This window comes from Microtus pennsylvanicus, chromosome 6 (genome assembly GCF_037038515.1).
Source record: "Microtus pennsylvanicus isolate mMicPen1 chromosome 6, mMicPen1.hap1, whole genome shotgun sequence".
NCBI classification, from domain to species: domain Eukaryota; kingdom Metazoa; phylum Chordata; class Mammalia; order Rodentia; family Cricetidae; genus Microtus; species Microtus pennsylvanicus.
In genome coordinates this window covers 76,039,212-76,051,242 of record NC_134584.1, presented here as the reverse complement: position 1 = coordinate 76,051,242, position 12,031 = coordinate 76,039,212, and the positions used below count along the sequence as shown (strand labels likewise).

Below are 12,031 nucleotides of genomic sequence, written 5' to 3'. Positions count from 1 at the left end.
GAAAGTAAAACAGGAAGTGATGGCTACTTTACAGCCACAACGTCACACATACGAAGCCAATTACTCAAAGGTCTGGAGACTTTTTAGGTACTCCAGCATGTCTTGATTACAGCAACTGCCAGCAATATGCAATAAACTCCAGCAATGACAACTGACACCGATTACATTCTGATCAGTCCCTGCGATCCAGAACCCATTTGTTACTGAGCCTGTCAGACAAGCCACAGACATGTTCGAGAAATCAAATTAAGCACCCTGATTAAAGATGCAATCCTTTATAACTAGGACCAAATAATTCTGTCCTAACAGCTTTGCCAGCCAATTACTTCTGTAACTGAATATTCTGTTTCTCATTAAATCAATTATTTAAATCTCATTTTAATACACAAGTCAGATAACATTTTTAATAAACTTGCTACAAGCAAATCACCATTTTAAGATCCAAGGGGCTTCTAAAGGAACTCTTTTATTTTCTACTTTCTACCAAATTATCAGCCTGTATTTTGAGATTCATATTCTTTCCATGGGAAACTGAGCCATCCTTGTAAATTCACAGAACAAAAACAGCTGTCATATCAGAAGTTAATGACTGCATGTCTATATAACTAATCCTCTATTAAATGTTCACTGTTTTCAAATAACTCAATCATACCTGGCAGTCCTTTGCAATCGGCGAGCTATGTGGAATTTGTTAATTTACTTCGGATTCACACCTAAAATGTGTTTAGGATTTTCATTTAGAATGTGTGTTCTAGCATAAGTGAAGGGGACTTGTGTTTCCTTCCTCACCAGAGGGCAACCTAACTCATTAATTAAAAACCTAAATTAGCAAGCACAGACTTGAAGAGCTGGCATCTCTGATACTATATGAATGTTTCCTTATTGCATAAGCACTAGCCATTCCTGTGAAGCTGGAAGGATGCACCCCATGCTCACCGCAAAGCATCCCTTACACAGACCAACATGGACGTGGGCCAATTCCCTTTTTTTTAATACTTGAAAAGCAAAACGTACAGTTTTTATAAATATGCTTTATCACCAAAAATCATGTTTCCAGCGGCATTGCTCATTTTGCCCAATCTATGTAAGAAAATTGCCCAACAAAGTAAACAAGAAAATATTTTAAATTATATATTCTGTTATGTTTGTTTGGTATGGTTCTGTGTCTGATAAGAAATAAAACCACCCAAACTTTTGTACACTGGGCTGACAAATACCAAAGTCCACCAGATCACATATGCATAAGCACGTTTTTCCCAGAATCCCCCTGGCTTTGTTCTTGCTTCATTCTAATGGGGAAGAAGGAAGATTATGAGCATGGCCCAGTTCTACTCTGCTCTAACTATTGTGATTCATCTTTACACGACCGCCTCATTAAGAATTGGCACTGATTCTCCAAGATGCACCTGTCATTTTTCCTTGCCTTCCTCATCAGCTACAAGTGTCTAATACTAAAAAACAGAAAGAAAAGAAGAAACACTGTCTCCCAGATCGCTATGTGCCCTGGCCTACAAACAGCAAAGGGACAGGGAAGGGAAGTGGCTTCCATGCAGGAGAAGAGTTACTGAGCAGGCTCCAGGGAAGGCTGGGGAGAGCTGGAAAGTCAGCAGACACCACCTGCTGATCCCTGGGGAAGGAGGACTAGGAAAAAAAAAACAATTCCCAGAAAGGAAGAGAGGCCTCCTCCTGAACCTGGCCGAGAAAAGGGGGAAATGTCCTGAGAAGTTTCTGTCAGCTGACATCTCCTGATGGTAGAAGAGGAGGGGGAAAGAGCATGAGGAAAGGATGGGAAGGAGGAGAAGTTGGGGAGGTAGTGGGGAGAGGGGAAGGAGGTGAGGGAGTGTGGGGGGGGAACAGTTTTATCTATTAATCTGAAACAGGAAAGGGAAGAATACCAGATGAGGGAACAAGTGGGGACAACATACAAGAGACAAAACATATGCAAGCCTTGAGAACCTCAAACGTTTGTATCTCAGTATTTGAAGAATACTTAAAACATTTGAAACTGAAATGATAAAATTTCATGTAAAACTGGCAATCATTTTTATTTAAAAAAATATAAACAGGTTTCAAGAACTAGACAATCAAGTAAACACAGGCCTCTTCTAAAAACATAAAATGGGTTGGAACTTCTTCCAGGAAGTTTAAAAATTCAATTAGTTCTCATTTTTCATGAAGAAAATTCCATTGCCAATAAAATGTGCTCTGAAAATTTTTCAAATTTGAAATGAACCTATTACTTTTAAGATTGATTGACTTTTAGAAGAAATTAAACATTTGGCAGGCTCATGTCCTTCTCCCTTTAGGATATAAACTTAACACAATGTAAAGCAAAAAATAAAACAACATGTGGGATATGCACACACGGTTATTGAAATGCTTTTTTAAATGGTATCAAATGACTGAATTTTGAATATTTAATCAAAATGAAGAGAATACCTCAAGAAAATGGTAAACTGATCAGTATGCTGAGGCACGTGCATGGAGATGGACACGTATGCACACTCGGGGGTGAGAGGCTGACACTGAGTGTCTCCTCACGGAAGCTCAAGCTCACTGCTTGGCTGGACTGGCCAGCAAGCCCCTGGGACCTTCCCGTCTCTCCTGCAAGGCAGCACTGGAGTTCCAAGTGTCTGCAGCCCACATAACGTCTATGTTGGCATTCGGAACTAAACTCAAGTCTTCTCGCTGGGGCAGCATACACTTAACCCTCTTGGCCATCTCGCAGACCTCTCGGGTCATGAATTTTTGAGGGCTTTAAAATTTTAAAATAACCTGTAATAAAGGCTGTCTTGAGATTTTTCCAAGAGCAGAGAAACTAACGTTAGAGTTATAATACTGTAAGTATAGGACTTGTGAGACTTAAGAGCAAACTTCAAGACAACTTAACTTGGGGTGACCACAGAAACAAACTTGTTCAATGTTTCCTTGAGCACGAACAAAGAAGTCATCAAAATTACGCCAGCATCCTTCCGGCCAATTCACCATCAAAATGTGCCCTCTGGCCTAAATGCATTCTGATAACAGCATCATCGGCCAGTCCTAAGCACTGGAACACCAAGCTGGTGTTTCTAATTTTAAAATTAAGTAAAAGCAGATGCTGTAAGCCCAGTAAATTCTTCCAGCTGCTACTGCACCACTGGCAACCTGGCTGTTTAATCTGGAGCCCACTAACAGCAGAAAGGAAACTGTATCTGCCAAAACTGCACACCCAAGTTTAACCAGAGAGGCAAAAGATGGAAACAGCCCATGAAAGCGAATATATTTTAACAAAGCTCTCCAAGTGAAGGTGGGCAATTTTCCCTGTGGTTCACAGCTTGAAAAAGTGCTTGCTCATGAAACCCCTGCTTCACAGAAAGCCCGGCAAGCTGCGCTCTCCGTAATGTGCCGGCTGGCTTTGTTCATCTTAGTTTATATTATACCTTCAAAACTGAGCTTTCGGTACAGACAGATTTAAATAAATTCCTGAGCACACCTGAGGGCATTGTTAGTGTTGACCAATTAGAATAAAATATCAAATAAATACTTATGTAGCAAGGCCAAGATGGCAGATTGGTTTGGTAGCCAGGCCCTCCAAACTGATGAGCTATGATCACCCTCAAGGGCAGCCTGCTCTGGGGTAGGGGAGTCAGGAAGCATCTTACAGGTTGCACTGAACTGACAGCCACATATAATGCAGAAGAGCTTTATCAGTCACAGACTGTCTGGGCAAGCAAAATGAATTCACTTTGGCTTCCTCCAGCCTGTGATGCCAGGAACATTGTGTCATCAGCACAGATGGAGAAGAGCCTGCTGGGGACTGCAAACAAAGAATCCCGAGACACAGACCTCCCTGGCCAATGCGAGTCCCTGTGGCCTTGCTTAACCAAACTTACTGTCTGTCAAGATCACAGACTGGCAGAGTGGAAGCCATGCAGATCGCAGAGGCCTGGCGGCTACTCTACTGTGAAAGGCAATGGTGAGAGGCTACATTCTTCTGCCTTCATTGCTTAATAAGTAACAGGGATACGTATGACCTCAGCTGATGCAAACACTCGGCCTTGGCTGAGGACACAATGCATCCAATTAAGTGGTACAAGAGAAGAATGTATTCATAAGTACACAAGGAGAGACAACTCTGAAATATTAAATTGCAAAGTGAGTGAGCATAAACAATTAATGCATGGAAAAATGATTAAAGAGGCATACCCATCAACATACTCAGAAGTCTCTGGACCTTTGAACTCACCCCCACAACTCTGTACAATCCTTGGTCATTTATACCTATTGAGAGAGAGACAAAATGTTAGCAAGTTATAAGACCATGGTATTTTAAACAGCTGCATTCAAAAATCTCTGGTAACTCGCAATTGCAGCATTCCTTCATGTAGACTGTAAAAATATCAGACAAAAACAAATGCTCATCAGAGTGTTATATCAGCTTTGTATGTGTAAGTTATGACTGGAAAACAGCTCATAAAGCAGAATTCCACGTGGATAAAAATGCCCAAAGTCAGTGTCAAGCACAAGTACTAAGAGAGCCCTGAAGTGAAGCACCGTAAAGTCTCTGTAGATGCACTTCCGTGCTTTCCTTTATTTACTTGTCTATGCTTTTTCCTGGGATGTTTCAGACCTTTTACTAATACAGAGATTAGTACATATAAAGAAAGTATTTAGATGACCCTGAATCAGTTTTTAAACAACAGAGCTGCCATATACTCCACCCAAATGAATAAATAACTCAACTTGATGCATTCATTCTCCATTGAAACTGGAAAACCATGCGTCCGTGAGTACAAGAGACAACGGCAAAAGTTACCCAAGCATAACTCCATGTGTTGAGCATGTGTTGGGCAAGTCCTTCATGTGGATTTGCACATGCACAAACCAATTGCTAAGTTATACTTGGAAGTGCTCAGAAAACTCCGATGGGCAATCAAGTTGGGTAAGATATCCATCTCAAAGCTGCACACTTTAAAAGTTGTGAGTACCTTGTGTACAAGCTGTTTTAAGAGGAAGAAAGGGATAACACATGAAGCCTTGCAAAACTCAAGTAACAGTTGGAGCAGGGAGCTCACTACAGCAAACTTACTACATCTATGCTTGAAAAGCCTCCTACCAAATAACACTCAGCAAGAACGGGGCTTTGTCTCCTTATTTACAGAGTCACAGCTTTCTGACTGCACTACAAATGCTGGCACTAACAAGAACACACTGACTGCCAAGGAAGTGCCTCTAACGCCCCAACTTCCAGAACACAAAAATCCAATCACCAAAGGTCATGGGATCTGCCCACAAGGACTACTCTTGTAACCTCCCTGCACGTGACGGCCAGTGCAGCATCTAACGGTCTGGGTGCAGAGCTACCTAGACACAAGCGAGTCAAGAAACTCTGGCTTCTGGGTGGTCTATCTGGGAACACGGGCAGCACTCCTGTGTCATGCTAGGGTGGGAAGGAGATGATGTGAACACATCCTATAAATCGCAGCACACCACACACACAAGCTTTCACACTCATAGTCAAAATCAGTATTTTTTTTTCTTTTGCCATTTATTCTTCTTTGGTTTAGGTGCATGTGAGCATGAATGGAAGCCAAAGGCTGACATGAAGATTTCTTGGCCTCAACTACTTCTCTACCCCAGTGTTTTCTCTGAACCTACATCTCACCATTATGAACAGACTTTTTGCCAAATACAAACAGATTAAATATTATAACTGTAGTTCTTGCTTGATACCTGTTTTGTTATATATAATTTTACAATGTTAAAGTTAAAACCTTCCTTTTTAACTACACAGCAAAGGGGAGATGATGTGGGATGCCTTTCTGTATGCTGTGAATATATTTTATTACCATTAGTAATTTTTTAAAAAGGAAGAAGTTGATTTGGCCAATAGCTGGGCAGAATAGAATGAGGCAAGATGTGAGGTAACAAGTCATGAGTCTTGTGGGAAAATATAGAATAACAGAAATGGGTTAATTTAAGTTGTAAGAGCTAGTTAACAATAAGCCTGAACTAATAGGTCAAATAGTTTGTAATTCAGAAACTGGTGGGAGAGAAACCTCCAGTTACACAGACTGTCGGCATCCCACAGCACTGTGATCACAGGCATATGGCACCATACTCTGATTCTATGCGGGTATGGATGCAGAGGATCTGAACTCAGGTCCCAGGCCTACACAGTAAGCACTTTAATCACTAAGCTCTTACCCCCACACCAGTGGTTTCCTTTTTTCTTCTTTTTCTTCCTGGCAATACTGAGAATTTAATGTAAGCATCCAAGCATGCTAGGCAAGGGCTATGCCATCTAACTGTATCCCCAGCCCTTCCTAACTCATTTTATTTTTATTTTTTTTTCCCCCACACAAGATTTCTCTGTGTAACAGCCCTAGCTTTTCTTGAACTCACTCTATAGACCAGTCTGGCCTCAAACTTATGGAGATCCGTCTGCCTGTGCCTCCCTAGTGTGGGATTAAAGTGTGCACTGCCCAACCCTTACTCATTTTCCTAGATTCTCAAATTGTGTGTACAAGGTGGGGGGGGGGGCACTGGCAACAAAATCAAATGTGAAAAACAAGCATTTACATGTTAAACTTTTAATTCCTAACTGTGTTTAATTTTTTTACCGCTATTTTTATGTTTTATGGCTGTTTTGCCTACACATATACGTGTATACAATATGCATGCAGTAGCCAAAGAGGCCAGAAAAGGACACCTGGTTCTCTGGAACTGGAGTTACCATCGAGTCACCATGTGCGTTCTAGGAATCAAACCCAGCACTCTTAACCACTAGGCCATTTCTCCCGCACCCGTGTTAACACAGAAGGCCTTTAAAAAGGGTATTAATTTGAAACAGTCTATCAGGTGACCCTGATGTAACATGGCTTACATCATTAGAAGAAATGTATCCGGAAACAGACAGTTGTGGGGAGCAGACCACACCAAGATACAAGTAGGAGAAAGTCAGCTACAGTCAAGGAAAAACCCACAGAAGACATAAGCCATGTCAGTGACTTTATACTGGAGTTCTAGCTCCCAGGGATGTAGGGGAGATCACTTCTGTGTATAAATCCTGCACCGTATGGTCCCATAGTATGACAGCCTTAATACAAAGACTGATTCCCTTTCTCTCTCAATGTCCCATTGGAGCCAGGAGGGCAGAACTAGCCCAAGTCTAGACACATTTATCAAGACAGTGCCAATCCCAGCAGCAGAGATCCCCTCCCTAAGAAGGAATAGAGACACTAAGGACGGGGGGGGGGGGTAGAGATAGCATAGCCGTGCCAAGAACTAGACAAAAAACAAAGGAATCTGCCAAGAAGCAAGAATTAGAACATTCACGTCTACAACGGGAAGACTGAGCCTGCTCCCTTCCTACTCCCAGCAGGCTCACCCTTAGGGTTTTCACACCCCAGGATTTGTTCAGCATCACTCAGTTTAAGTAGTTTGACCTCAATGACAGAGTCAAGAGAGCAAGTCATATTCTGAAGTCAAACAAATGCAAGCATTTATGAAAAGTGCCAGAAATACAGAGATGAAATAAGGATGTCACTTCAGCAAAGATAATCACTCTATGCTTGTAATTACTATTAGATAATTGATCAAGTTCAAATTCATCAACCTGGTGAGAACTAGAGTTAATTGCTAATGTATAATAAAAGGTGAAAGAAGAATTATAGCTCTTAACACAGTTTTTCCTCTTTTTAATGAAACTTAAATAAGTCCTGTACAAAGGCAGGTTGGAAATGGCAGGTTAATAACCAAGTCTTAGGGCATTTTCTGCTTCTCACGCTGTTCTTAAAGGCTGCAGACTAACTAAACATGAGACAGAGCACACCTGTCATCCAGGAGCACATACATGTTCACAGCAACACAGCAATCAGACAGCTGAGCATAGGAAAGTGGGAGAACGGGGAGCGAAGAAGAGAGTGTGAGGGAAGAGGTGGATGAACTATGTGCACACTCCACGGCTAGAGGCCTCTCACTGAGCAGAGTCCTCTTGACCAACTCGGAGTTTCCCAGCCGTGGACTTGAGGAGTCAGACTCAAACCTGTGAGCGACAAGTAGAGAGAGTCAGACAAAACAGCAAGGGATGGGAAGACACCCAAAACAAAGACGGCTTCTGGAAGAAGAGGCCGACGACCAAATACGAAAAAGTGAACAGAAACCAGACAGACAAGCCAGCAGGCTATGTAAAACCCAATCTCCTGAGGACTGATTCTCAGGTAAAACAGCACAGATACAGTATGACAACTAGAAAACTAAAGGCCAGCAAGCAGAGACTACTGAGCCATGACGTCATCTTCCCCTTGGGTCCAGGAGGAGGCCCTCAGCTTAGTAACTCCATCTGCACATGTCGTGTGCTACCCTGTAACAAATAAAGCCAGTAAGTCAATGAATGAGATGGGTAATGGACTAAGAACCTGGTGGATAGTGAAAAGAATATGGCAAGAAGCAGGAAAATTCGCATTTTCACATGTGTGTATGTAAAACGGTATCAGTATCAAGCCCGAGGGGAGCCTAGGCACTCAGGTGCCAACAGACATAAGACAATTTTTGAAGTATTTTACAGGTGTATGAGTCTACAGAAATAAACGCTCAAACTCTATTGGCCTACAAACCCACATTCACTCGGCTCTCAGCTAGCAACCTGCGGAGCACCTGGTATATAAAGTATATGAAGTGCTGAAGCGTTGTGGAATGACTGAACCGTGCATTTGCATTTGTGTGTGATGACAGCAGGGGAGAGGTCATTAACGTTCACACTCACAGAATTTACATCAGGTGGGAGTCCATATGTGACTCGGTTTCCCTCTGAAATCCATTCTGACTTATAAGGCATTTGTGTTCAAAGTTGCCTACTCTGCTTTTCCCAATAACCTTGAGGACTATGAGAGACTTCTGATTAGCCCACGGGAAAGAGCACTGTGCCCACAAGAAAAGAAGACTCTATCTAGTAGGAATAATACTGCTGACGGCAAACCTCAGGAACATCAAGACAGAAGTGAGACTGCTCACTCAGGCCAGGAATGGTCCTGTGGTTAGGCACTGACTGACTGACTGTGCTTCTTTCTGCTTTTGTACATAAGCAAGCTCTGAAATAAAATCAAGACTGGCCAAAGTAGGCTGGTAGTCCCTCGAATCTATCCTGTGTTTTCTGCCTCAATTTCTCTCAGTCTAATGTTTCTTTAGCCTAAGTGCCTCCTCCCAGGTACCCCCTTGCTGATTTCTGACGCAGCAGGCTCCAACATCAGAAGTCTGCAATGTTTCATTTTTAGAACACATATGCTCATACATGTATGTATATACACACATACACCTATGCATACACAAACACAAAGACAGTCTATAGATCACACCAGCACTGAAAAAGTCCTAGGGTGAAAAAAAAGCATAAAATTTCACGCACATATAAATAATAACTATTACGTTTATCATATTCAAATTACATATTCACATATTTATATTTTCAAAATGCTAAGACTTGAAAACAAAAGAAAAAAGGTAGTATACATAAAATCAGTAAGAACTACTGTGAGAAAATCCTCACAGCTTGGCCAAAAATGGCACGCTATGCAGATAGCTTTTGAAAAAGTCAGAAGCTCACAAACATTATTTCATGTCATGGAACAAAAAAATGTAAAGTTATGTTCCATATAAATACATATTTATCCTCAATAACTGCACAGTACACACTTCCAACCTATCTACTTCATTGGGTTACAGAAAACTAAACAGGCTGATACATGAAACTCAGCAATGCATGGCATTCTCACGTTCCGTCTCATCTTAAATATGAACGGACAGAACCACGCATGAGCTGCCATGATTTCCTAGGGCACAGATTCACCTCTGTAAATGTCAGGAGTTAATATCTACTTAACTCTAAACCTCTGGAGGGGAGCTAGCCAGCGCTAAACATGTTTGCATGTTAAACTGTGCAAAGAACAATGTAGCCGCTTCTCAGCACTGATGCAGCTGCGAAGCTCAACACAGCATGGAAGACCTTGGCAGCCTCATTAAAACAAACCAAAATCCTGGTACTAGTAACTTGTTAACGTGAGTAGTTAATCCTTACAAGCTAAGGTGGCCTCCAGTACCCTGGAAACTTGACATTCTGCCACTTCCTTGCTGTGTGCCTGGCAAGTTGTTCACCTAAAAGCCAGGGATACTGGAAGAATGGGTTGTGGAAACTGAATGACTTAACACTTGGCAAAACACGGGAACAAACCTCACATATGGAGTTCTACTCAGAAATAAAGAATGAAATCGGCTTTCTTCAAGTAGATGGATGGAGCCAGAGATCATCACACTGAAAGAGCTTGACTCAAGAAGACAAGGGTCTCCGTTTTCTCTGATGTTAAACTGGGAAAAGTGGGAAACAAAGAGTGGTACCCACCATCGGGAGTGGAAGATCCAGATAAAAACTGAGAAAGCTTAAAAAGTGTTCTAGACACACACAAAGGGAGCTACACTCAGCGCCTAGTCTCATGTCTCTCATGCAGGTCACATGACAGAGACGTGTCTCCTGGCAGCTGCCACCACGCCATGAGCTAAGATGTATGGTGGGTTCCCCTCGTGTATCTCCCAGCCACTGCCTGAGGACTTGAGCTACCAGTGCAAGTCCCTCCAGCAAGCTGCACGGTGGGTTTGGGGTTTCCTTCATGCAGACAGAGAAGATCACAGATAGTGAAGTTAAGACAGATTCAGATAGAAAAACCTCTCAATGGGTTAGAGTGTGTTTAAAACATTAATAGGTTCAGGAGGAAAAAGGTATAAACACTCACAATATCTATACCTATATCTATCTATCTATCTATCTATCTATCTATCTATCTATCTATCTATAGCTTTAAAATAAAGTTCTTTAAAGTAATATAAAAGAAATAAGTCAGATAAGATGGAAAATACACAGGAAGTCTAGATTCTGTATGTTATTATGTTGTCTTTGAATTTTTTGGCTGCTAAAAGACACTGGATTATAAAAACTGCTAGATTCAACCAACCTATATACTGTAAAAATATCTTGACTTCAAATTTTGGTTAAAAGAGGTTTTACTTTAAGGGAGACATTACGCTTTTATTTCCACGGGAAATGAGAAGCTGTGGATTCAATATTCCGGATTAAAAAAATCTAATTTTATCAAGAATGACTTCCTAAAATCATGACAACAGACATAAAAGAAATGATCCTATTTGGACTACAAGGCACATGATGTATATATTAGCTGCTCAAACATAAAACAAGAAATCATTGACTTGTGTACAATGTAAAGTCTATACTTAATGGATATGTATGTTACCTTTAAAAGTTTATGTATTTTCAGAACAAGGGGACCAGACACCAATAAAAATGGATGGTCCAGGTGATCCAGCATCCAGAACAGTTTCAAGGCTGTTGACTGAGATGATGGAGCCTCACAGAATACTCCAGTCAAGACTTAACAATTATCCTAATTTTCTCAAGATACCAGTGCCCATGGACAACAGGAAGTAATTTAGAGAAGAAGTCCCAAGAGATAGAATATGAGGGGTTGTTTACTGACTATTCAATGGATTATAAATGTTTGTCATTGTTTAGGAGGGTGAGTTACAAATTGTTATGGGTCATTGAAAAAAAAAGCTCTAACAAAGAAGTTAAATTCAGAGACCTCTTTCTAAAAGAAGAAAGGGGGTATGCTGTAAAAATGATGGGGAAAAGGATAGATTATTGAATCTACTTCAATCCAAAACACAACCGTTAATCTCAAAATATTTTACATTGGTATAGATTTTAATTTATTGATACAAATTTAGAGTTATTTCTATTATGCTGTCTTTATATTTCTACTAGTTTGGGATATTGTGCTTATGCAGTTCATTTAAAATGTAATGTATAATTAAGAAATACACATTAATAATTAGTCATCTACAATAGTGAAATTTGTAGTGATGTTAGGTATGTTTTCAAGGTCAGACACAGATATATTTAAAAAGTTATAGTCTTCGAACACTTCAACCTACAGAATATGGATGTCACTTGATATATTTAATAACCTAAGGCTTGTCCTGA

At 40.9% G+C, this 12,031-nt stretch overlaps 1 protein-coding gene across 3 annotated transcripts in view; it reads right to left on the bottom strand.

The window, feature by feature from the left end:
- The window catches only part of Arhgap10 (Rho GTPase activating protein 10), a 263,662-nt gene that overhangs the window by 101,870 nt on the left and 149,761 nt on the right, over positions 1 to 12,031 (bottom strand). For 2 of the 3 annotated variants that reach the window (XM_075976491.1, XM_075976492.1), the window contains exon 14: positions 4,189 to 4,263. In XM_075976491.1, the coding sequence (XP_075832606.1) occupies positions 4,189 to 4,263 (75 nt within the window). The remainder of the gene's footprint in view (positions 1 to 4,188; positions 4,264 to 12,031) is intronic. The other variant, XR_012910917.1, reaches the window with a different exon arrangement.